At 39.6% G+C, this 25,552-nt stretch overlaps 1 protein-coding gene across 3 annotated transcripts; it reads left to right on the forward strand.

Annotated features, from left to right (window-relative positions):
* Positions 1-1,751: 1,751 nt before the first annotated feature.
* LOC145503270 (uncharacterized) lies at positions 1,752-24,889 on the forward strand. Of its 3 annotated transcripts, XM_081482767.1 has the most exons (8): positions 1,929-2,116; positions 2,230-2,356; positions 3,169-3,241; positions 3,400-3,485; positions 3,945-3,992; positions 5,102-5,149; positions 10,174-10,221; positions 23,840-23,880. In XM_081482767.1, the coding sequence occupies exons 1-4, from the start codon at positions 2,012-2,014 to the stop codon at positions 3,401-3,403; spliced, it is 309 nt and encodes a 102-aa protein (XP_081338893.1). In that variant the 5' UTR covers positions 1,929-2,011; the 3' UTR covers positions 3,404-3,485; positions 3,945-3,992; positions 5,102-5,149; positions 10,174-10,221; positions 23,840-23,880. The 3 variants fall into 3 exon arrangements, with proteins under 3 accessions (XP_081338892.1, XP_081338890.1, XP_081338893.1); XM_081482764.1 differs by lacking the exon at positions 3,400-3,485 and having other exon boundaries at positions 1,926-2,116; XM_081482766.1 differs by lacking the exons at positions 3,400-3,485; positions 10,174-10,221 and having other exon boundaries at positions 1,752-2,116; positions 23,840-24,889.
* The last annotated feature ends 663 nt before the right edge of the window (positions 24,890-25,552 follow it).

A 25,552-nucleotide genomic window follows, 5' to 3' on the forward strand; every position in this document is an offset into this window, starting at 1 on the left:
GTAGCGGATAAATTGGTTATTTAAAGTTCGAAGTCAGGGTTAATGGAATTTAAAAACCTTGTCTTCGCGAAATGTGTACGACTTTTCGTGCGAACAGAAAGCTGTAGTTTGGCTGCGTGTTGTTTACCCTTCTCTCTTCTTAATTCGACCAAAACCAACGCTGCTTTCTGCTGTATAAATCAAAGGAGGAAATTTGTAGTTTCATTTCGCTGGCCTACATTTCTGTGCACAAATTATGTAACATCTGACCCAACGAAAGTGTTTACATAGGAAGAGCTCAACTCCCACAGGATTGCTTTGGTACACCAACGTGTCCTCCATTTTAATGTTTCGAAAGTGAAAATACCTTGTAGCTGTTCTCACAAAGCCAAGACGATTCAAAGTCGTGTTCGTAAACAGAATAATTGCCCTAGTTTTGGTAATAAAAGCACGTCATCTCGCATACCGACGGAACAGGATTTACACGGTCAGTATAAAATATGAACTGCGGACTGCGGACTACGGACTGCGGACTGCGGACTGCGGACTGCGGACTGCGGACTGCGGACTGCGGACTGCGGACTGCGGACTGCGGACTGCGGACTGCGGACTGCGGACTGCGGACTGCGGACTGCGGACTGCGGACTGCGGACTGCGGACTGCGGACTGCGGACTGGGTATAAAACACGGACTTTCGGGACTTAAGTATAAAACACGGACTAAGCATTACGGACTCGGTATAAATCACGGACTCAGATATAAAGCGAAGAAGCTAGAGAGAAGCCAGAGTTGCTCTCGACTATCGCCTCGAGCAACTCTGGCGCTTCTTTCGTGCTGTCCAAACTTCCCGCGTGCATCCATAACTCGATATACGCACGCTAAGCATGGACCAATTCTTCAATAGCGTATGACATTTCTGTTTTCGAATGTATTTGGTGTCTGAATGGTGTTAAAGTAATTTTCGAGCCAGTCCGCAGGCATTTAAAGTAATTCCCCAGAAATAAAATTGCACATAGATTTTTGTTCAAACTTTGTCCAATGAATATTTTTCATATGAGAACTTAAATTATCAAATAAAAAAGGGGGTGCCCATGCTCCATTTTAGCGTTATTTAATGCTTATTACAAGAACGATTCCAAGTTATTGTAAACTCTTTGTGAGCCCAGACTCGTAAAAACACGTCTCAAACTACAGTCAATACTTGTGTCGGACACAAATAAACTTTTTAAGTTTGATTTTGACAGACAACTGAATCCTGTTAAAATATTGGAACCAAATTGCTTGCCACGGCTATCAAACTGCAAACTAAAAAAGACTACAATGCAGCTGCTATTTTTCTTATTTATTCAATTTTCAAACATAGAAATCAGAAGTCTTTTCTCACGCAAAGCTAATGATTAGTTGATTAAAATGACTGGAACAAATTTTGGGGTGCCTGAGCTCGTTAGTTAGCTATAGCCATTTTTCAACTGACAGAACGCAATATCAAGGCAAATCCGCCATGTTTTCAATATGCGCGTGCACGAACGCTCGCTAATGTCGCCATAAATTATGCGCAGTAAGGATGCGCAATGCAATACTGGGGAATGACCTTAAGCCTGATTTGGTACATATAACTTCTTGCAGAAATGATATTAGTATCGAACATACTGCTAGTGCTGTTTTTATTGCCTTTTTTGGCTACGAAAGGACGAATTTTTACGGTTTAGTTTGTACTGTATTTACAAATTTTCAATACACAAAATTAAAATTCTGTTCACAACTCGGCCTCAGGTTTATTCGCAAAATATTTTAAAAGTTTCGCAAATTTCAGCCTCGATTTCCTTATAAAGCGTTCCTTCAATAGACAAGTTACAATACTTCCGGTTTGCCTGGGAACCGGAAAACAGGAAACAACAAAAACAACAGTCGTTGGGTTGTTGGCTATTGTAGTGCCAGTCCTTCTCCGCGTTTAACTCATTTTGCGAAGAGCGCCTTCTGCGACAAGGCTATTTCAGGTCTTTGTTCCTCGATTTTTCTCGGCTACAGTGCGATGGGCAGTTTTGAAATGCACTTGAACTTTAAAAATGGTAAAGTCAACCAGCTGAGAGGAAGTAATTCCAATGCAATGACGAGGAACACACCTCGATCTTCCAAGGTACACATGTGAACTTTGCTAATATGCAGTGATGTGTTGTGTTCTTCTTGTAATTAAGGTTCAATGAAATGATTTCCCTTTTTTGTTTTAACGGATTTTCTTTTTTTCCTAAGTCGATGTCGGTCTTTTTCATTGAAGAATGGTTTCAAAGATGGTCACAGATCGCCGAGCATGGAGGGGGAGATTACAAGCAAATGGAGCTAAATACACAGAAATCGATCAACTTACAAGAACTAACAAGTGAGCGCAAACATTACATGCACTAATAATTCGACGTATTCACCCTCCTAGATAAAACCCCGAGAATAAGTCTTGAGCCGGACAAGTGGTGAGCAATCTCGGTCCCTGGGATTAATGCTTACATAAACATTCCAGTGCCGCTTCATGTCTTTTACACCAATCACCCGGGTTGTGGGGAATGGAGACCGGAGGGCTTTTTGAGGTATGCTTCAGAACATTTGTTCATTGCTACTAGTTAAGTCTGTTTTTTTTTTTGGTTTGATCCCACCCCACCCCCTCACCCCCCCCCCCCCATCCCTCTGGAAATTCCACTTTTATGCTATACTTTCCCTTAAAAATTGTGGGTTTTGAGATGCCCCTCCCCCTGGGAATTCCCAGTAAGCCTAAAGTAGAACATTCGGCAGTTTACATGCAAGTGTGGCAAAAACATTAACTGGCTGTTTAAAACAGGACATATTATACATAGTATTAAATATCAATTTCGATGTGTGTGTGCTTTATGTTATGGACATTTATTCTTAGACAACAGGAAGTTTTTCTTGCGGCACTCCAATACATTTAGATGTAGAATCACTTGGTGGCCGAAAGACTTTTGAACAATTACAGTTAATAAAGGTGTAGTACTAAATAAATATATTTTTAAAAGCTTTCATACTTCGTAAGATGAAAAGTTACAAAAAGAACAGCTTCGTTAAGCTTCCATGTTATATTTGATTGAAACATTGACCATTGGTTGTTTAAAATATAATGTATGTAGAACAAATGACATGCATGCAGGTGTTCTTATAAATGTTTTGTTAATTAATCTTCAGACAACAAGAAGCACTCCCAACACATTTTGAGACTGACCCGCTTGTTGGACAGAAGAATATTGAACAATAGCAGGTAATTGCAGGGGAAGCAATATAATATTATTTTTTTTCACAAACATTCATACTTTATAATCTAGATGTGAACTGGCTGTTTAAAATATAAAGAACATTTGGCAACCAAAATGCAGGTGTGCCTAGCTAATGTTAAATTGACATTAATTTTGTCTTCAGATAGCAGTAAATTTTTCTTGTGGCACTCCAATACATATTGAGACTGAACCACTTGGTTCCTGAAAGAGTATTGAGCAAATTAACAGGTAATTGCATGGATAGTACTTCAGTTCGAAAGCTCTTATTCTTCATTATATGGATAATGATTATTAACTTTTAATTATTTAATTCTGCATGACTGTTTAACTGTATTGAACAACAACACTATTATTGTTATACTGCAATTAAAAGTCCCTTTTGCCTATTATCAATTTTAGTTTCTTTTTGGTTATGCTTGCCAGTCTTACTTCTTGACTTAAAAAGGGTGTTTCATTGATTTTTGTGTGTGAAACTGTTTTATGTTTAATTTTATTGAAGCTTTAAAGGTAAAATTAAATGATGTATGCTTTGTTGCTGAAGTAACAGCTGTAATCATTGTCTTAAAGTGAGTAGTTTATTGGGAGTCAATTTTTATTTCAATGTAGTTTTAAGACTAAAATTGACCTGAGCTGTCATTAATTGTACAGATGAGCTGTATATTTTATATTTAATATTGTCTTTTTCAGAGGGTAATACCATACATTGGAGGAGCTGAAATTCCCTCTTCTAGAGAGGTATGTAAATTACATCTCCGTTATCCAAGGCACGATTTTAACCCTTGCAAACTCCCAAAATGTGAATGGTTCTTAACCCATGGATTGCGTGAGCTAGCTATGGGTTGTAGAGGAGGATTTGATTTTGTAAAGTAGAATTGGTTGATCATATGTGACCTCTCATGCAAAAACATACACTAATGGGTATTCGTTCAGGTGGCTAAAAACCTTTTACCTGCTGTTCGTCATCTGTTTGTGATTGTAAATGCGAATGAACAGTACTTCTCAGAACTAAGCAAAGCAAAATTTGTGTTAATAACATGTTAATATTGCAAAGGGGTTAACGCGTGCACCGTTTTGCCGCATTAGACTGTGTTTTGACTTCACGTTATAGCGTGTTAAAGTAAACTCATTAATGGGTATAAGCTTGGTTATTATTCGCTTCTTTCATTCCTTTGTGAAAGGAATTTAACGACCCGTTTCCTAAAGACAACATTTGGCATGTATGTCATGTGTTTTCAAGGAGCAGACAAGTTCTATGTCTTTCATACCGGCTGAATATTGAAGCGGCTACATACATACCATTTTATTTTGACTCATTCAACCACAAATAAAGTGATTTGCATTTTGAGAAATCAACTTGTAAAGATAACGGGGCTTTCAAAAGGCGCTGTAAAAAAGACAACAGACCACTAGAAAGTTTCTAATTCTTTTGTACTGGATCATGATCATAGAATCGATCATTATCATTACAGACCATTTTGCTTTACTGTAGTTCATTCATTCAGGAAAATATGTCCTGCAGTTTGGAATAAAACAGTATTATAAGAAATAAAGCTTTCAAACGATGTGGTAGGATGAAATTTTTTTTACCGACGCCAGAAAAGACAATTGACGAGACCTTTGTGTGTGAAATTGTTTTTATGTTTAATTTTATCATAGCTTTGAAGTTAAAATTAAATGATGTATGCTTTGTTGCTGAAGTGACAGCTGTAATTATTGTCTTAAAGTGAGTAGTTTATTGGGAGTCGATTTTTATTTCAATGTAGTTTTAAGACTAAAGTTGACCTGAGCGGTCATTAATTGTACAGATGAGCTGTATATTTTATATTTAATATTGTCTTTTTCAGAGGGTAATACCACATATTGGAGGAGCTGAAATTTCCCCTTCTAAAGAGGTATGTAAATTACATCTCTGTTATCCAAGGCATGATTTTAACACTTGCAAACTCCCAAAATGTGAATGGTTTTTAACCCATGGATTGTGTGAGCTAGCTATGGGTTGTAGAGGAGGATTCGATTTTGTAAAGTAGAATTGGTTGATCATATGTGACCTCTCATGCAAAAACATACACTAATGGGTATTTGTTCGAGCGGCAAAAAACCTTTTACCTGCTGTTCGTCATCTGTTTTTGATTGTAAATGCAAATGAACAGTACTTCTCAGAACTAAGCAAAGCAAAATTTGCATTAATAACATGTTAACAATGCAAAGGGGTTAACGCGTGCACCGTTTTGCTGCATTAGACTGTGTTTTGACTTCACGTTATAGTGCATTAAAGTAAACACATTAGTTTGCTTCTTTCGTTCCTTTGTGAAAGGAAGTTAACGACCTTTCCTAAAGACAACATTTGGCATGAATGTCATGTGTTTTCAAGGAGCAGACAAGTTCTATGTCTTTCATACCAGCTGAATATTGCGGCGGCTACATACATACCATTTTATTTTGACTCATTCAACCACAGATAAAGTGATTTGCATTTTGAGAAATCAACTTATAAAGATAACGAGGCTTTCAAAGGGTGCTGTAAAAAAGACAACAGACCACCGGAAAATTTCTAATACACCGATTCCAGAAAAAAACTGGAAGTTGCACCGAAACGAGGCTTAATAGCCCTTGCGATAAATAAAGCAACATGGCGAACGAAGAAGAAAGGCCAATCTCTTTTCTGATGATATTCCTGGCGTCAGTGTGAGCGAAGAACATTGAAAAATTGACACTCAGCCAATCGAAATTCGGCTAAACTCCAGAATACCTGGCCACCTATTAGCATCTCATTGAATAAGAATAGCAACTATTGTTATATACCTCGTTCTTCAAAGCCCACCGACAGATGTAAATAAAGTGGCTGGGTATTCTGAAGTTGCTCCCGAAATTCTGGCTTAAACGTCGCTGTATAAATCAAAGGGGCAAAATAAAGGAACTTTTAGACAGGAATGTTTTCCATCCTTCGATTGTCTCGATCTCCAATGTGCGCAAAAACAACCTGTTCTCACTATTTTTATTGCCTAAAAGAACTTTGTTCATGGTCGGTTTAGGAAAAAGAATCTGAATGAAATGAAAATTGTAAAAGTTTACGACCCTGACCCGAAGAATACTTTACTAAAGCTAAAGTAGCTTAAAGTAGTAAAACAGATGGAGCAACTTCAGAATACCCGGCCACTTTATTTACATCTGTCGGTGGGCTTTGAAGAACGAGGTATATAACAATAGTTGATATTCTTATTCAATGAGAAGCAAGAGCTTGAAAGAACATAGGGAAGTAAATTTAAAAATTGTGCCGGATATCGGGAACATTGCAACAAAACACTTGAACAAATTTCCTATGGCTGATTCATTTTTCACTGATGACTTCAGTCTTCTCAAGTTAGAGAACATCCAATCTCTCTTCATAAATTAACAATCGGTGTTGGAGAATAAAGGGAAATCCTTCAGTTCAAAAGATGCTAATCAGAGTATCAAACAAGACCACGATCTACTCGCCAAGAATGGTATAAGCAAGGGTTCAGTAGAGTGACAGCATCATTGCGTTACAGGGTAGGACGCAATCACAAAGCTGATTCATCAGTCAAATCACTAATAAAATTATCAGTGAAGCGTACTACAGTGTAACAAAGACTATCGGTCACATGCCATGAAAGATGGCCTGGAAAACTAGCAACTAGTAATGGACAAGTACACCGAAATAATGCATCAACAGGGATAGACGAAGGTGCAAGTAACAAAATGCTTTTCTTTTTGTTCAAGAGAAAAGGGAAATTTTGGGGGCCTCCCCAAGGGCCCCCAGCTGGACTCAGGTTACAGACCCAAGTTAGAGCAATCTCCATGAAATAATTTAAGCTAGGAATGTCATTGTTATGGATAGTGAGACCATGAAAGATTGCCTTATAAAATCAATATGCAAAATGTTTGACACTGGTTTAAAAGTAAACAAGAGTCATATGAACTTCAGTTTATGATGTACCATGTACAACAACCACTCTTTGTTGTGAACAGACTTTGGAATTTCCTGGCTATAAATTGGAAGTAACTGCGAATTTTTAATGAGCAAATTGCCTTGGACATAGAATGGTGGAAGGAGACGCTAAAGAATATTGAACAATTTTTGATAAATATATTATATATGAATTGGCTTACCTAATGTTTAGAGATGGCCTTACACGATGTGATTATTGCTAAAGCCAGAATAAATAATGTATATCAAAGGTCCAAAAAGTTTGTCCAGCATCTAATATGAGAGAATTCAGCTACTTCTAGTTTTTCTGTGGTAATGAATATTTGAATGAATATTTCAAAATAGTTCAAAACAATTGGGAATCTATAAGATCATACAATGTAGGAAATTCTCAATGAGGTCAAAATTATACACCAGCTCTACCATGTGTCCGTCTATGTTACACCCTGTGCCAGAAAATAGAACATGAAGCCACATAATGCACAATTTCAGTACGGTGGAAATCACCAAATATTTATTTTCTGCCAGTTTACAAGCAAATAGCTCACTATCCAGGGTTGATTAACAACTGTACACAACCTTAGTGGAGTTACACCCTCAAATATATGCCATCCATATATTCTCCTAATAGCCATTTAAGCTTGTATTCTTACATTTGCAGTTCTGGTTCATGGTTGGAAAACAGTCTTCCTTAGAAAATTGGTATTAAAATTATAGTCAGTTCTGATTTACTTGGTTGCATAGAAGGGATGAAGATTATAACCTTCCTGCTTGCCAGTACAAGCTGTCTATCAAATCTACGACATTAAGGAAAATTCTTACAAGGGCTTAAAATGTGTTGTGAGACTTTAATTCGGAGTAAAGTTTACTTTTGGGTGTCCAGGTCTTGGGTGTCTGACCTTTTGTCTCTCTGCAGTCTATTCTGCATCTTATGTTTTCAAATTCAGCCTGAAAAAACTTCAGGTAAATAATTAATGGGCTGGCTCCGCAACATCAAGTGCAGGAAATTGGCCCATACAATAATTTATCTGACACTGCTAGTTCTTAAACATTAAACCTAAAAGCCAGATCTTGCTAAAATATTAAGCGAGTAAAAAATATTCAAAATTCACCAATGGCTGTATTTAAATCACTAATGTTCTTCCACATTCCACATTGTTTTTGGGAAACGTTTTTTGTTTACCTCAGAGGCATGAAAACTGATCAATTCTTAAGTTGATTGAAGCTGATGGGTATTCATATGCCAGACTCAGATGCATCACATATTTCGCTCTACACAGAGATTCCTCATCAACTTTTGCCCAAGGGAAAGCCGAGGGTACGGGCAAGAAGTGCTCGGAACAACAAAAATTATTTCCTACCGAGGTCAAATAGACATCTCCCCTTTGCATAAGTATTTCCCACTTTTTTCTTCTTTGTTTATCTGGCTAGCTTGTCCGAAGGAAACTCAGTCGTGGAAATGATAAATCAGGTTGGTTTTTGCTTCGATTGTTAGAGTTTGCAGCTGCACAACACTTGTATCCAACTCTTTTCCTTTTCTTTACCACATTTGCTCCAGACAAGTAGCTCTAACTTACATGCATTCGAATTTTTTCGTTCTTCCCCAGCATTTTGTCCGCCATTTTGAAAGCTCGAGGGCTATTAAGCCTCGCTTATGTGCAACTTCCGGTTTTTTCTGGAATCGGTGTATTCTTTTGCACTGGATCACGATCATAGAATCGATCATTATCATTACAGACCATTTTGCTTTACTGTAATTCATTCATTCGGGAAAATATGTCCCGCAGTTTGGAATAAAACGGTATTATAAGAAATAATGCTTTCAAATGATGTGGTAGGATGAAATTTTTTTTACTGACACCAGAAAAGACAATTGACGAGACCTTTGTGTGTGAAATTGTCTTTATGTTTAATTTTATCGAAGCTTTGAAGTTAAAATTAAATGATGTATGCTTTGTTGCTGAAGTGACAGCTGTAATTATTGTCTTAAAGTGAGTATTTTATTGGGAGTCAATTTTTGTTTCACAGGGCTTGAAATTGAGACTGACTGGTTGCCAATGCGACCAAAAACTGAGCACTGGCGACTAAATTTTCAGAACTGGTCGCCAGCTGGTGACCCGCATTTTGTCCGATAGCTAAAGAAAACCACGACACAACTTTTGTTTTTAAATCTTTATATTAGGAAATCAATCGGATATGGTAGCTAGTATACAACTCACCATTCCGTCCCCAGTAAAACAATGTCTGAATTTTACAAGATAATCGAAAAAATTGAATGTATTTCGACACATCAATACTGCGTTCACAGCGCGCCATATTGTTTCAGTGGCTTCTTCCGAAACTTGGATCACAGGCGCACTTCAACACCATGTGCTTTTCATTTGAAGGAATCACATGAGTTTTTACGTGCAGAGAATGAACACTCAGCCAAAAGGCTGATCCAAATTTTGAATCCTTCATCAGTTGTTGAAAGGCGTCGAGGAAAGCAAGTCGAAAATAAAGAAGAACATTTCGAAGAAGTAGCAAAGGGAAAATACGCAATGACCCATGTTTGTCTCACAATGAAAGCCATGGACTTAAAATGTTTTATGCTTCCCTTCATTTAAAATGACTATGGAGACAAACATTACCTTCGGACCAGAGACATATCACCTGAGAACAACGGTAGCTTTATAACTAAGTGTTACTCGTGTTGTTTCTAATTGTTTTTGCTCTTCAATTATGACTTTTCTTGCATGCAAAGTAAAGTATAAAGTCGTGTTCTTGTGTAAGTTATATATACAAAAAGTTGGCGACCAAACTTTCCAATCTGGCGACCAAAATTTTTCCGTTATTCTAACTGGCTCCCGGATGAAAAAGTTAATTTCGAGCCCTGTTTCAATATAGTTTTAAGACTAAAGTTGACCTGAGCCATCATTAAATGTACGGATGAGCTGTATACGTTATATTTAATATTGTCTTTTTCAGAGCGTAATACCACATATTGGAGGAGCTGAAATCTCCTCTTCTAAAGAGGTATGTAAATTACAGAAACGATCAGAAGAAACCTAACAGGGAACACGTTTGCGAACGGAAATGGAATGGATACAGATTGGTTACAAGAACGCGAACAGAACGGGTACAGAACAGGTACAGAACGGGTACAGAACGGGTACAGAACGGATACAGAACGGATACAGAACGGATACAGAACGGATATCGAACGGAAATGGAACAGATACGGAACGGTTACGAATTCCAAAAATGGAAAAAGTGTTCTGCTGATCGCAAACTATAAGACAATGCGTTCTTCAGAACACATGCTAGTACTGTAAGCTACGCTATTAGAGTGCTTACCAAGGATTTGGAAACGATATAACTTTAAATACACGTTCGTCCAATTTTTGTCCAGCCCGGCAGTCTTGAGAAAATGACAGAACGAATCATCTTATGTCTTCTTTTATTTCTGTTTACACACACTAAGCAAGCATCTTCCCTGCATCTTTTTGTCCATTTCGTGGTCATCGCGGCCAATTTGTTATTGTCAATCAGCTCAACTTATGTCCAAATAAGGAAATGAATGGACGAGTCGAGTTAGACTGGGATTGAAAGGTTTCCTCATGAAGAGAAACGAAACAAAACATCTATGTTTTGGTTGACTTTTAATACGGTGTTGTTCACCAACTTTGCGGAAGGATCGGTGAGGATAACGTTCAATCTTAACTGAGCTTTCGCCTTTGAAACTAACATCACTCAAAGTATCAGAAAATGCTCGCTTCGGCTTTTTGTCAGTACTTTGCACCACTCGCGTCCTCCAGCCAAGTTTCTGCCGCATTTGCCGAACAGTTTTCGGCGATACTTCAATGTTAAATCTCACTAAAACTATTCGTGTAAATACAAGAGCCCAAAGTTCGTCTTTTGCTTGCATTTTTTCATCGATGGCGTTTAGAGTGCTTGACAAGCTGGTTTACTTCTTCCTTTCCTCAGGCAATCACACAGACTAATGGTCACTCTGTATCGTTTCGCAGAAAGGCTTACAATAAACTGGCCAATAACAATAACATCTTCCCGTATTTTTCGAGTAACTGGACTCATTTTCACCACAGAAATTTAAGTTTACTGTTCGTATAGTCGACAGTTTTAACCCATTTCATGAAATGCAAATGAGTGTCACTAATCTTGTAAATGAGTTCTCGGAAACCTTGTTCTTCTGAACGAGTTCCAAGAACGCTTACTGATGGAACGCTAACAGAACGGGAACAGAACAGCACAGAACGGATGGAGAACGGATAGAGAACGGGGACGGAATGGATACGGAACGGATACGGAACGGATACAGAAGGGATACAGAACGGGTACAGAATGGGAACGGGAACACGTGTGGAACAAAACAGAATGCGTTCTGTCAAGCGTTCCCTGTTAGGTTTCTTCTGATCAGTACTGTACATCTCACTGTTATCCAAGGCATGATTTTAACACTTGCAAACTCCCAAAAGTGAATGGTTTTTAACCCATGGATTGCGTGAGCTTGCAATGGGTTGTAGAGGAGGATTCGATTTTGTAAAGTAGACTTGGTTGATCATATGTGACCTCTCATACAAAAACATACACTAAAGGGTATCCCTTCAAATAGCTAAAAAGGTTGCCCTTGCTGTTCGTCATCTGTTTGTGATTGTAAATGCGATTGTACAGTACCGCTCAGAACTAAGGGAACCAAAATTTCCTTCAAAAACGCGTTAACAACACACAAGGGTTGATGTGCGCCTTTTCAAGGACCAGTCTCATACTGACTGAATATTGCAGCGGTTACATACATACCATTTTATTTTGATTCATTCAACCACAAATAAAATGATTTACATTTTGAGACGAGGATTCGATTTACATGTACCATTTTATTTTGATTTATTCAACCACAAATAAAATGATCTGCATTTTGAGAAGTCAGGTGACAAAGATAATGGGGCTTTCAGAGGGTACTGTAAAAAAGACAACAGACCACTGAGAAGTTTCTAATTCTTTTGTATTGGATCAAGATCATAGAATCAATCATTATAGTTACTTACCATTTTGCTTTAAATCATTCACTCGTGAAAATATATTCTTCTGTTTGGAATAAAACAATATTATAAGAAATAACGCTTTCAAACTATGCGGTAGGATGAAATTTTTTTACTGACGCCAGAAAAGACAATTGACGAGACTGGCAAATGTTCACCTCTCTCGTCCAGCTGTTATCAACTTCCATGATATTTGCGCAAACTAGAATCGTTACATACACGATTTGTTTTCATACATTCCATCGCTAATAAAATATTTCATCCTTTCAAACAAAACAAGCCCTTCACATTTGAGGTATCCAAGCATTGATCAAGAAGTTTTCGTGAAGCTTGAAGAAGACAATAGCTAACTGGGCCTCAAAATGCCACGTAAACAAGTTATTTCAAGATGAAAATCCAAAATAAAAACTTGGCACATGATTGAAAGCAATGCAACAATTATTCCAATTCCAGTCTTGTTTATTTATTTTGTCACTGTTGTTGCTTGTCCTGTGGAGAGTGAAATTCAACACTTGGTTTGCGAAAAAAATCGCCCTTTTCCCCCTTTTCAATGTTGAAATACGCTCCGTGGACACTGTCACGTGGTTACAACATTGAAAAGGGGAGAGGGGGTCGAATGTGAAAATTGGAGATTGAAAAAATCACGGGGTCAATGAAACAAGCTTTTTGGGGGGGAGTGTCTCAACTGCTTTTGTCCGTGATTGTAGATCCAACATGCAGAGAGAACTTGCTTTCTTAAATAGGGTTTCTTTTCTTTGTCTGACTTACGACTACTATAGATGAGTTTCTCTTTGATGTCTTGGAGACTTTTAAGTTCAGATGGGAACTCATTTCTTTGTACTTGCTTTATGATCCCCATTTCTGCTTCTTCTAAGTCAGTTACATTGACTTGTGTACTAGCACATTGGGTCCAGCAGGTCCTTCCTCAGGTGCCACATCACTGGACACTTTCCTCTTGGCCAGAACTCTATCTCCGAGACTTCTGTTGTATTTCAGGCAAAGCACTACAGCTATCTTCGCTTTAAACCAACTGGAGAATTGCTGAAGTCTCTTGAGAATATCACTGTTCTCTCTCACCATGCTAGTGTTAACCTTGACCTTTTTGACTTCCGGAGAATCTGCATCCATGTGTTCTTCATATGTTTCTTCCTTCAGCCAGCTCTCTACAGGTTCTTTTTGGAAGTCAGGACCCTTGATCCATTCTGATTTCTTCATAAAGTCCTCTGGGGACATACCTCTTGACCCTTCATCAGCAATATTCAATTGAGTTTCCACATAGTGCCATTGTGAAGGTGTGGTGTGCTCGTGGATAAGCTGAACCCTGTTGGCTACATAGGTATGAAAATGACAAGATTCATTACTTTTAAAGCCTAAGACAACTTTACTGTCCGTCCAATAGAGGCCCTTAATGTCCTCATACTCCAATTCCTTCTTCAACTTGTCACCAATATTGACAGAAATCGTGGCAGTAGCCAGTTTCAACCTTGGGATACTGTCTTCCTCAGTGTTACGTGGGCCTTTCCCATAACAAATGACACAATGTTCATTTTCCTCGAATATGAGCATATTTCATCAAATATGAGCACTATCCATGCCCACACATTGAAGGAGCAGACGTACAGTGGAGTTGCACTGACACAACCTTTCCAAATTCCGTGGGCTTTGAAACTTCTTGGCACTTTTAAACTTTCACATGCACATGCAGGGGATGATTCTGCACTGAACAGGTGCACGGTCATACAATACTCTTTGGCTTTCTGCTCCAAGTCTCCATTTGGCCACCACAGAAATCTGAGGAAACTTTGATCCTCTCTTTTAACTCTCACTTGAAAAAACATCTTCTCAACATACACCATAAAGGCGTACTTCTCCTGCCAGAATCTGGTAAGGATGCAAAGTTCATTTCACCATTTTTCGCATCTCCTTCTGGTTGCATTGTCAACTGGCTCATCTCAGCTGTTAGAATGGCAGGTGACTTGTAACATCTTCTGTCCAACAAGTACTACTGGAGTAATGAAACCTGAGAGGTTGTAAATAGAAGTAATCGTCAGAAGGATGCCTCTACGTGTGCAAGGCTATCCTCAAGTTCAATCGTGAAGTTGAACGTATCTGATTTGATGCACCAAATGACTCCCAGTGCTCTCTCAATGGATAACTTACCTTGGCCAATTGCGAGGTTCCTCACATTTTCTGCTCTGTGTTCATCAGGAATTGAGTTAATGATGTGTTCCGTGTTGCTCACAAACTTAGTCAAGTAAAATCCTCCATTTCCGCACACTGCCTTGACATCCTTCGCTAGATCAATAGTTTCGTTTTCAGTGGTTGCAGATTTTAAAACATCATCCACATAAAAGTTCCTTCTAAGGGAAGGCTTCTGTGGTTCCATAGTTGTCTTCATTGTTGTCTTCTGTACACTGAGGTGCGTAGTTGGCACATGAAGGGGATGATACTGCACCAAACAGGTGGATGGTCTTTGGCTTTCTGTTCCAAGTCTCCATTTGGCCACTATAGAAATCTGAGGTAACTTTTATCTTCTCTTCTAACTCTCTATTGAAAGAACATTGTAGGTATAGACGCTACAGAAATTGATGCCACAGTTTGAATGCACAGTTTTTGATCATGGTTCGGATAAGCGCGAGAGTAAATAAGAGTAATTATGGGTGAGTGTGATGTAACGTGATCTGATGTGATGTGATGTGATTTGATTCAATTGAAAAATAAACAAGGCAAAATACCAAAGTACAAAGATATAAATGCAAACTAAAAGCGGAGAAAAATAAACTTACACACCGTGACGAGTCCAGCAGGATAAATCTCTTGACAACAATAATTCGGAACTTCACAACAGTGGAATTCTAGTCTGAAACGGGGTAGAAACCGGGAAAAAACTAACCGCCAGCCGCAAACAAGCACTGGCAAAAGGACACCAAACTATGCATAATAATCGGTTAAGTGTTAGTGTGCTGGATACGTAATTCCCATAGGTAGATGGCACACAAAAACATGGAATTTAAAATAGTCAAAGAAAATTCTAGTTGCTACAAACATCTTCTCAATGTTCACCATAAAGGCATACTTCTCCTGCCGAAATCTGGTAAGGATGCCAAGCAGGTTACTAGTAAGATCTGGTCCTTGAAGAAGTTTGTCATTCAAGGAGTGTCATTCAAATGTGGCCGAACAATCGAACACCACTCACACTTTCGACTTTTGCGGGTGATAGATCCCATGATAGGGAGGGTACCAGGTTCTTCCAACTTCATCTTTGAACTCACCATCCACCTTGTGAGCATGTCCTTTGGAGAGGATGTCAGACATGAAACTGCAGTAATCCGAAAAATATCTTTGATTGGCCTTCAAACATTTTTTTAGGCCAGTCAGACCATTCTCTGCTTGTGCATAGTTGTTAGGGAGCTGAATGTTTTGAAGCTTAAACGGGAGGGGCATTTCATAATGCAGGTCTTTAAGATTAAAGATATCACTCTCCTTTCTCAGAACTTGATGTCTTCATGTGACAATGCTGTTGCCTTTTCTTGTTCAGAGAAGTCCAACTCGAACATCTGTCTAATTCACCATTCTCTGCCAGACTACAAATCCTTGAGAGGTTGTTAGAGTGTCCTCTCCACAAACATGAATTCTGTTGTATGTAATCCTACCACTCGGCTATGAAGTTTAGAAGGACCATTGACGTACAATTCGAGGCGTGAGTGAACTGCGTACGGGTCTGACTCTTCACTGTAAACAATGTCTCTGAGATGTAGGGCACTTGGGCAATTCAATCCAATAAGCAGAGCCACTTCGATGTCTGCCATATAGGATTGTATCTCCAGACTGATTTTCTTCAAATGAGACATCTTGCAAATTACGTCAGGTCAAGGTCTTTCATTATGGTCTGCTGGAATGACTTGTTGCATAAATGTTCTAGGTAAGTGTGGACAACATCACATCCTCTTCTTTAATGTTGGCCACCACCAATCCTTCAATGGCCTTTGTGGTAACACTGCACAGTCCATGAATTGTAGTAAGGATTAGGTCAGTGTCACTTCCCTCAATGCCAAGCGCCTTCATCGACTTCTCACCCACAAATGTCCCACCACTGGTGTTGTCAAGCAGTGCATAAACCTTTATCTTCTTTGCTGGATCACTCTTGTGAAACAAATAAACTGGTAATATACTCATGTTGATAGGTACATCTCCAGCTTCTGTAATGTTACAGATGGCAGTGTGGTTGCTGCTAACACGAGGTTCAGCTCAAGATTGATTATCACTGACGTTGCTGGTCTTCTTCGCCCAGTCATTGTCATTTAGTGATGTGGGGTGTTGTTCCTTGCAAGTTTTATGTGTCTCCCGCTCCTTACAGTTTTTGGCAATGTGCTGATCACTAAAGCAACCAAAGCACAGTTTCTTCTCCACTACAAACTCTTGTCACTGAGTTAGAGTTTTCTTTTAAAAATGTTCCCAATTGTTTAGGTTGTGAGGCCTTTTGCATGAAGAACATGACACAGACTGCTTGCTTCTACCTTCCTGCTCTAATCCCATGGCAAGGCTTGTTCCTTTCCACTCTTGGACTTTAGTTTCCTTTCAGTCCATTTGCTTCGTAGATGCCTGGGTAACTTTTTCCAAGCTGTCGCAGTACATAAGCTGTGTTTAAATCGTCCATGTGAGTCATGCCTTTCATACCAGATTTTGATTGATCCAGAGCAATAGAGAAATTTTGGAGAGCTGAGCCATCGTTTGCTCTGATTGGTTGCCATGAAGACAGTTTGGTGATGTGGGCATTTGCAATCTTGAATGGTTCTCCAAACAGTCTCTTTAGCAGTCCCTTGGCTTCTTTGTAGGATCCTTCTGACTCCATTAACAACTTTTTTAGGTTTACCTGAAGTGTACTGACCAAGAAAATACAGCCTTTCACAGAGGTCTTGAACCTTAAATTCAATCAAAGACTCAAAGGCAGTCGTAAATGCATGAAATTCCATAGCATCAATTTAAAACATTGGAGGCTTGATGGCAGAAGGCTCCTTGCTTGCTGGAAAATCATAATTTGAGACAATTCCATCTGCTTTCTTTGAATGTCCACAATATCTTGAAAGGTATTGTCCTGGACTCCCACCAGCTAACAGACAAACTTGTTGAGCAACCTGGAGGGCTATTAGGAATGTTGCAGTGTCTGTGGGTTCCCCGTTAAATTGATCTCTGATAGAATACACAGCTGCAGGCCCATCTACAAAGTGGGATCGAGTCAGTGAGGTATGTGCACTTTGGTGTTTCCAGTGGGGTTTGCTACACACCCAGGAGTCACAATGTCTACATGTTTCTCAAAGTCAAATGCTGCAATTTCTGATCTGCATGCTGTCATTGGGCTTGTGTAAATAGGGGCTGTTTGCCCCATAGTATAATTCCACTAAGAGGATTTGCTTGAGAGGGTTTTTCGTGCCCTGAAACATAATTGCGGAAAGAACTTACTGGGAGAGACTTTGAAGCAGGGTCCAAAACTTAAATGGCATTTGATGAGCATGAACTGGTCACCATTGCTGCTGCTGTCATGGGTACAACCGACCCTGGTGTTGACAGGGAGGTAATGTTTGCATCCTTCATAATGTTAGCTGGGAGTAGACTGGACACTGGAAACATAGGAAGCTTTTGTGTCTGTAAACAAGTAGGTGTGTATAACAACTCTTCATTGTTCATTTGTTCATAATTCCTTTCTTCTTCCTTTGCCTTAGCTAGACTTGTCTTGAGCTCCAATTGTTCCTCGGCCATTTTCAATGCCTGTTTTCCCTTCAGAAAAGCTGCTTCAACTTCTAAGGCTGCAAACCTAGTCTTGGCTTTTACCAATTTTGATTTAGATGAAATTGATGGCAAATTTGATCATCCAGAGTGACTAGACTTTCCTCGGGGATGAGACTGGTTGGAAGCAGCAGAATTTAATTCTGCAGACTGAAGTTCTTTTGCCTTAGACAAATATTTATAGACAGACTGCTTAAAGTTAAATACATCTCCATTGTGAACTTCATACCAAGAATTAGCACTGGCAATATCCGATTCACTCTCTAAAACTTTGAGGATATTATCGTAAGCAACTTGTAGCTTCACAAGTAAATTGTTTAGACCTTCCGTTTCAAATGACACAAAGTCAAATTTGTTAAGATCAGTGAGAAAAGGCTGTATTTTGTTTATCTGCCGAGTCATGTGTTGAAGAGCAAAATTTCTACGATCTTGTAGCCTTTGTAGTTCGTACTGTCTACCTTTATCTGGGTGGAATTTTCTTCCTTGTGCCCAATTCTAACTTCTCAGTTCCACTGAGAAGTTAGAATTACTCCTTTTACTACCACCACTGTTAGCACCACTGTTTTTTAACTTTGTTTTTAAACATGGTGTCACAACCGATCTGAAATCCAGTCTCCACTTTTTGTCACATCAACATAACCCAGCTACTCACAATCATTCAAGCTTCAACAAGGCTACTCGTAATCATTCAAGCTTTGACACAGCTACTTCAGCAACAATTCAGTGCCACTATGCCGTCTGACACTCTGTGCCATTTCAAAGCATGACAAACCCATCCTTGATGTACGAGCCATGTGATCAAATTGCAACCACTATCGTCTCTGGGAAACCCAGTTCCATGACTACTGTTCACTTGAAGGTTACAGAAACTCTGTTAAGTACAGATTCACCAAAACTGCAGACCACTACATCTCCGCAAAACGACCCTTCGAACTAGTGGTCCTTTGTAGTGTTATGCCCACTGCTGAATGGAGCAGATGTAACTGCATCCAAAATACTGGCGGATGAAACTGGAAAGCCCTGGATTTGGCTTCAAAAAATCAAAGAGCACTACATTGGTGCCAGCACTTTAAGGCAAGACAAACAGACAAAACCTCAATTTCAACATGCGAAACCACAGTACGCATTGCCACCAGATGCTGTTCTTTTGGCCGATGAGTTCATGAAAGAGAAATTTCTCTTCGGTCTCAATGAGTCCTTCAGCTGTTTTTGAGAAGATATATTTTACAGAGATGGTCAAAGGAAACCTGAAGACCTACCATTTACCTTGGCTTTTGTAGTGGGCCAAGCCATATCATTTGAAGCAGTGGTGCTTTGCCAGCCACCATCCCCCGCCCCTGACAACTGGCCCTAATAATCAAGAGTCAGCAGCAGGGCCACCTCCAACACCTCCAGATACTTCAGAACGAGTCTGGCCCAAACCAGGATCTTTAACTCTGGAATTCATTTCAAAGAACTGCACCTCTCTCTTTAAGGTGCATGGCTTCCTCTACCTGCCAGTAGATTTTGACCTGGATCCTAATGTCAAACCTATCCATGCCCCCATTCACCGGTGATCCATCTCAAAATTGGAAACAGCTGGTTAGAGTACCTCAACCAAGGGAATAGATGTCAAACATGGTTGTATGGGGGGAGAGGGCGTACCCCCACCAAACAGGGAAAGATAAGGATCTGTTCAGACCCCCTCAGACCCTTAATAAGACCACACAACATCCAAATTATCTCATCCCAAGCTTGGACGAGAACCTCCATAAGTTGCATGGAATGAAATATGTCAGTTGTAGACGTCAAAGAAGCCTTCCAAAACATCCCCCTGACATTACAATCATCCTTGATGACCACCATGTTTACGCAATGGGGTCGCTACAGACAGACTAGGCTACTATCTGGCTTATCCTCTGCATCAGAAGAATGGCAGCACTGAATCCAAATGGTACTTGAAGATATCCAAGTCATCAGTTTCGCCGATAACATTTTAATACCGAGCTGTGGTACTATTGACTTGGAAGCCAGAATTGACCATGACTGCAACCTTGTTGCTGTGCTTGAGAGATTTGAGCCGCATCATGTAAAACGAAATGCTAACAAATTGAAATTCCTGGTTCCAAAGGCAACCTTCAAGGGTCACATTATCGCTACAGAGGTCTACAACCCAACTCTGTCACTGTCCAAGCCATAGTTAGCATGCCCACCCCAAGTGACAAACAATCAGTTTGCAGGTTCCTAGGGGCAATCAACAACCTCAGCAAATTCTGTCCACAGCTTAGCAGCATCACCCAACCTCTACAGAACCTAACCAAAGAGAACATACCATTCTTGTGGTCAATACAACACCAACAAGCATTTAATGAAGCAAAAGGCCTATCACCTCTGCTCCATGCCTGGCATACCACTACGTCAAAACACTGGTGGTCATTCAAGTGGACAACTCTGACTACAGTCTAAGAGCAGCTCTCTTTCAACCAAGCAAACAACACAGTAACAGCGCTCCTGATGAATCTTCCTTACAACCCTTCCCATATAGCTCCAAAAGCCTTACCCCAACCAAGCAGCAGTATGCGCAAATCAAAAAAGAGTGCCGTGCCATGATTGAAGCCTTCAACTGATTTGACCAATGGCTTCTGGGGAAATTGAACATCACAGTCCATACCGATCACCAACTTCTAAGCCTAAACGCTTGCAGAAGATGACGCTTTCCCTACAGCATTACAACTTTGTGGTGGTTTACAGAAAGGGTTCCTCACTTAGCAGACACCCTGTCTAGAGCCCCATATCAAGACGAGGCCACCAACCCCTCTCTATCAAAAACCTTCTGTGTTTTCCATCTACATGTTGGTCACATGGACCCCACCTCACTGTCCAAAGGATCCTTACTGACACTACATGCAAGCTACTATGCAAGGCCACAGCATCTTGCCCAGACATGAAACTTCTGGAGCATCACTACCTTCACGGTTGGTCACCCTCACAAGAACATCTACCCCTTCAGCTTCAAGCATTGTGGCATTTTTGTGAAGAACTTGCTGTTGCAGATGGTATCCTTCTCAAGTCTACTTGTGCTATTGTCCCTTTCGCATGTTTGGTCTCACTGAGACAAAACATGCTAAACAAAATTTACCACTTCCATAGTGGAGGTGAATACTGCATTCAGTTCACTCAAGATGCCATTTTCTGGCCAAACATGTCTAAAGACACTGATAAAGTGGACCCACTGATAAACACTCAATCCACTCCCATTATCAGGTTTACCAAAGCCCACTTTGCCCGCCATTGCATACCACTGTGTTGTCTCACAGATAATGGCCTTCAGTTCATCTTGAACAAATAAAATGAATTTGCCCAAACCTATGGCTTTGAACACATTACCTCATCTCACTATCTACTGGTCTTGCAGCTATGGCAAAGCTGAGGCAGTGTTCAGTGATGCCAAATCCACTCTTAAAAGGTCAGATGACATCTATTTGGCCCTCCTCAATATATGAAACACTACCACTTTTGGCCACTCCTTTTCACCAGCGCAATGGTAAATGGGCAGATGTACTCACTCCACACTACCACTCTCCGAAGACCTCCTCAAACCCTCTCCTGCGGAACCTTGGATAGTGTGCTCTGAGATCACTCTACAGAATGGCAAATGCACCCAACCTTCTCTGAAGCTGCTACCCATCTCAACGTTTGTTTATTCTTTTTTCAATGGGTAGTAGCACATATCAGAGAAATTGAAATTTCTTCTCTCAGAAAGGTATGTAAATTATTGCTTGTCATTGTCATCTTGGAAGAATTGGGCATCCTTACTGATATATGCAAATGTTATCCAGGCAGGCGATCAGTTACATCTGCATGTACATGTGCATAAAAACGTATTGTATGAATTAAAAGACATCTCGTCCTAGATATTTTTTTGACACACCGTAAAAAACTCTCTAAGCTGTTTAGAAAACCTGTCAATTGGCACTAAAAATATATTTTGCCAAAACTAGCCTCATCAGTTGTACGCCATATTAGATTCCGTAAAAAGCTGCCATGAAAAATAATTGCTGTAGATACATGGTCACAGAATATCCTTCATGTTTTGTCATGTGAGACCACTGCATGAGGAATGCAGAAAAAGTTCCATTTGCTTTTGGAATTCATCAATGAATTTTTTAGTACTTTGTCATAACGCCCTCAATGATCTGGCTAATCACGGTGCCATTTGAAAAGAACATCGGTTACGTTCATCTTGAATTTCTGAATTTTTTATTCGCGCTTTTCCCTGCAATGTTTCCATAGGGCCGATTGCTCTTCCTTATTTTCAAGTGACTACAGGTGTTCTGTTCCTCTGGTATAGGAGCTTGCCACGGTGGATTTAATTTTGTACGTCGCACCATGTCTATCACACGGTCCTCCCCTATCCACCTTACAAACCAGACAGTTCTCCCTTTCACACGGGCAGGGTTTGAATGGACAGCAACTTTCTTGACAACTTTAATCTTGAAACCTTGCCGTTTAACCTCTTGTTGGTACTTCCTTTGTAGATGAGATCCTGGTGTGGCCAGTACAAAGATGACTATCTCGTCTCCAGCTCTTTTGCACCAGTTGTTTTTCTTTGCTGTTTTTTCTTCTCTTACTCTTTCTTTCTCCACTTGCTGGGTCTGTGTAATGGTCGTTCTCTTTTCTTATTAGCCTCCTGTCTTGCTTGGTATGTCTTAAGGGCAGAATCTTCAACCTTGTTCTGAATTTCTTGCTACATCTTGATCGAGTGTTGCATCCGTAACACTACATTCTACTACGGGGTATAGTGACAAAGGCTGACATAAAGACCAATATATTCCCAGTGTTCTTACTGTCCCTGTTATCCCTCACCCACTGCCTTTTCCCTTAGGAAGCCTCTGAAGCAAAGAGTTCTAAAGCAAAGGGTTTAATTTAATTTTGATATCAAAAGAGTGTACCTTACTTTGTTAAACTAATTGTAAAAACTGTTTAAAAGGCAGTAATAATGTCATTCTGATGCCAGCAACATAATCTGGTGTATTTTCACTCGTGGTTACTCATGTGCATACAATTGTAGATACTTTGATACTTGAGTCTGAACTGCGTGATTTGTACATTTGTACATTCGTACATAAATAACAACGTTATAAATTAAGGACCAGAAACTACAAGAAGATTGTTAGTTTCTGGTTACTCACGGGAATACTTTTATAATTACTTTTAGACTTGAGTCTGAACTGCATGAATTGTACATTTGTACATTCGTACATAGATAACAATTAATGTAACAAATTTAGGAGTAGAAACTACAAGAAGATTGCAGCACTATTTATCTAGGCATAGTCAATCAATAAACTGATAATTGATCGAAAATAGATGAAGAAAAAAAGTTGTGAGTTATCAATGATTGATTCATCGATTGGTATCAGTATTGTTGTCAATTGCTTTCGGAAATTATTTTTGTCCTTTTGCAAGTTACAGTGATAAAATGTTTGACAAAATTTGTCTATAGTGCTTTTATTGACTCAGTCAATTTATCATAGCCAGCATATCTTTTACGATCATTGACAAAAATTAATAACAAGAATGGAAAAAAACTGGCAGAAACATCTGCGATTGTTATCGATTGCTGATAGCAGTCGGTGATTGATATCGATTAAATTGATTGATTTGTGATAACGACTTTTATCGATTGACTACGCCTGGTATTTATTAAATACAACCTTACAACAAGAATTGCAACATGCACTTTTACAAGCATTAATTGCCATTTTGGTTGGTTCTGCTGTATTGATGTTTTGTTGTATTGCTGGTTTGACATTTGTTCTGTATGATAGGAAATGTTGAGGTGCATCAGCTACTGTCTTTTGGCTTTCCTAATGGTTGTCTCATATTGTGTTCCATCAGCAGGTAAGTCCTTACATGTACATTATTTTTAAGACATTGACTAAAGGCATAGTTTCTCTTACTGACCAAGTTTAAGGTCCATATGTATACTTAACAATTATTCCATGTGCGTATGTTGGATATGAGTTGTCTATAACCAATGTGATTATTCAGCAAGCATGAATGGAAAAATTGTTTTTAATTATTAAATTTTATTTGTATATATACTTGAAAATTTAATTATATTGGATTCTGGTTTGATTTTACAAAATGACTGGAAGTTGATGTGATGAAAACAGCAAAAGGTGGGAAATCACATGAAATGCGTGTCATTTGTAAACTTAGTTGAATGAAAATTTTGAAAGCTGAACGAAAATTACAGTTAAGTAGAAATCAAGGAAATTAAAGTCTACCAAATAAAGGAAATACTACCTTGGTCTTAAAGTTTGAAAAACATTCAGGTTTGAGTGATGGGGACGTGTAAGAATTGTTCTAGTTTTCGCATTGCAAGCCATCTTACATGACCCAACAACACACAGTGTGGACTGCACAATAATAACAACCCCGGGAGCAAATGCAGCCAAGACCCCTGCCCTTAGAGACACCGCTGCAAAACCTGCAATGGAGACCACCCTGTCTGCTGCCGTGATGACCCCTCTCCAAAAACTAGAGGCCAGGTTGAGTAAAAGTCATCAAACTGCTAAAGTCTTGCTCTCTATGAAGCCCCAAACACCAGTGAATATTTCCCTTTTAACTGAGCTACTCAGGACCCAGTACATCTAGGATTTTGTTACTAAACTTTCTGTTGGGATAAGCTAGGGTTTTTGGGTGGGTTTCCAGGGCAACCAATTCTCCAGAACAGCCAAAATCCTTCCCTCAGCTCATCGACAACCCTTACTTATGGAGGAAAACCTCCTGGAGGAAGTTGAACTTGGCCGCCTAGCAGGCCCCTTTGAATCCCTCCCTTTTCACAATTTTCAAATCGATCCCCTTGGGCTTGTCTCCAAAAAGAACAGCCGAAAGTGGCATAGTTACTATCTTCCACCTCTCTTACCCCAAAGGGTCCCCAGACAGCCTGAATGCACACATCCCCACTGAAGCTTTTACCCTCCAGTATATATGCATTGATGTTGATGTTGCCATTTCCCTGGTCCTAGAACATGGTCCAGGCTGTTTCATGAGAAAAAAAAAAAAACAAAAAAACATATTCAATCTGGTTTCTGCATTATTCCTGTCCACCCTCATGACTGGGAATTACTAGGGATGGTCTTGAAGGGTCAGTTTTTTTTTGACAAGGCCTTCCCCTTTGAGTTGAGAAGTGCCCCCTACCTCTTTAACCAACTTTCTTATGCCCGTGAATGGCTAGTCAAAAAATCACCTTAAGATCTCCTCCATCATCCATATAATGGACGATTTCTTCATTACCCAGCCCCATCCACTCTCTCATTGTGCCACAGCCCTTTGCCAGGTCCTTACCCTGTTCGAGGAGTTAAACATTCTCCTTGCTCCAAAGAAGACCTTCCGTCCCACCCAGGTCCTCGAGTTTATGGGTATAACACTAGACTCTGTCCATATGGAGAGGCTTCCAGAAGATAAATTTCACAGAGCCTGCCTTATGGTCGTTTCCTGGTCCTCTAAAAGAACCTGTTGTCTGCGTGACCTTC

Source organism: Orbicella franksi, chromosome 11, assembly GCF_964199315.1.
Source record: "Orbicella franksi chromosome 11, jaOrbFran1.1, whole genome shotgun sequence".
Taxonomy (NCBI): domain Eukaryota; kingdom Metazoa; phylum Cnidaria; class Anthozoa; order Scleractinia; family Merulinidae; genus Orbicella; species Orbicella franksi.